This window comes from Triticum dicoccoides, chromosome 7B, assembly GCF_002162155.2.
Source record: "Triticum dicoccoides isolate Atlit2015 ecotype Zavitan chromosome 7B, WEW_v2.0, whole genome shotgun sequence".
In the NCBI taxonomy this organism is placed as follows: Eukaryota; Viridiplantae; Streptophyta; class Magnoliopsida; order Poales; family Poaceae; genus Triticum; species Triticum dicoccoides.
The window spans coordinates 37551610-37553322 of NC_041393.1; the positions used below are offsets into that span (position 1 = coordinate 37551610).

General features: G+C 56.7%; 1 protein-coding gene across 1 annotated transcript; it reads left to right on the top strand.

Moving 5' to 3' along the window:
• Window positions 1–307: 307 nt before the first annotated feature.
• LOC119336556 (putative E3 ubiquitin-protein ligase SINA-like 6) lies at window positions 308–1398 on the top strand. The gene is made up of 2 exons (XM_037608602.1): window positions 308–571; window positions 665–1398. The coding sequence occupies exons 1-2, from the start codon at window positions 308–310 to the stop codon at window positions 1367–1369; spliced, it is 969 nt and encodes a 322-aa protein (XP_037464499.1). The 3' UTR covers window positions 1370–1398.
• Window positions 1399–1713: the final 315 nt, after the last annotated feature.

The window sequence follows — 1713 nt, forward strand, 5'->3', positions numbered from 1 at the left end:
AATACATATATAGTCCCTCTCGTAACGTTCGTTTCTTTGAACAGTCAAAACGAAAAAACACCCAAAGGCTGCACAGGCTCAAATTATTGTCCTGTTTCTTTCCGTTTTCGGGTATGCGATGCTGGCTCGCAATGGCCTCTCCAGTTTTCCCCTTCCGCTGCCCTCCGCTTTGACGTCAAATCAATCGGCCGGTGAGCCAGCTGGGCATCTTGTGGTAGCTGCGCTTGCTTTTACCATCCCTCTTCTTCTCGTCCTCTTCCACCTCGCGAGCAGAGCAGTTCGCACTTGAGAGGCAGAGAGGGTGAGGATGCAGGCCGCTAGTGCTACTTGGGAGGAAAGGAGCAGGGGCTCGCCGTCGGCCATGGAGAAGGGCGGCGACCAGAGCGCCAGGAAGGCGAGGCTGGAGCTGGTGGTGGCCAACGGCCCTGTGAAGCGACAGATGGTCGTGCACGAGGCGGGCGAGATCGTGCCGGCGGAACAGGGCCCGACGATGCAGATCTCCGTCAAGATGGACGTCGCCGTGCTCCACTGCCCCTTCTGCTTCCTCCCCTTCAAGCCACCCGTCTTCCAGGTTCGACTACATCGCGTCGATCTTTGTTTGTTCCGTTCACCTGATCCAGGAAGACACGGGTTTCTTGATGTGGTGTTGGATCAATTTGTGCAGTGCAACGGCGGCCACCTGGCCTGCGGCGACTGCCGCGGCGAGCAGCCTGGGAGCCAGTGGCAGTGCGAGAGGTGCGAGCGGGGCGGCGCCTTTGACATCCGCAGCACGGCGATGGAGGCCGTTGTCTCCTCGGCCAGGGTCGAGTGCCCGCACGACGGCTGCGGGAGGTACATCACCTACCACGAGCTTGACGACCACCAGAGCGCGTGCCCGCACGCGGCCTGCAAGTGCCCGGTTCCCGGCTGCGACTTCGCCGGCCCGCCGCCCGCGCTCCTCCGCCACCTCAACACTCTCCACTCCGTGCCCGTACATAGCGTCCAGTACCGCAAGGTGCTCCAGCTGCAGGTGCCGGTGTCTGAGCCGCGGCGCCTGCTGCTCGCAGAGGAGGACGCCCGCGCTTTCCTCGTGGTCGGCGGCGCGCTTGGCCTGGGCACGCCCCTCACCGTGTCGGTGGTGTGCATCAGGGCGGGGGCGTCCCAATTGCCGCTCTATGCGGCCAAGGTATGGGTGAACGGACCACAGGCAGCGGCCAATGGCAGGGCTGACACCGTCAGTGCGGACATCGAGGTGACGAGCAGCAAGGAGCCCGGCGCCGTCGACATCGAGGATCTGACGTTCTTGACGGTGCCGTCCAAGCTACTGGCTGGGGCTGGGCCCTCCAGGACGGTGTCTCTCCACATTCGCATAGACAAGATCACCTCCTAAATGATTCCATGAAGCTTAGTGATCTAATGACCTTCTTATGCTAATAGTACATATGATCTAGTTTAGTTTGGTTTACTGCAGCTTGTGAACCTTGCATCGATTACTTCAACATTAGACAAGTATTTCTACTTGTTAATTTCCAACAGTGCAAGAGGTATTTTGTGGCTGTTGGATGTAAGATATTTTGGGGTAACAAGTGAACTAAATGTATGCTGTTTATATGTGTTTATTAAGAAATTGCTGTATACTTATCCACTAAGTTATGCATTATGTGACGGTTCCTTGCTTTATTATACTTTTATAACATATACTCCCTCTGTAAACAAATATAGATCGTTTAGATC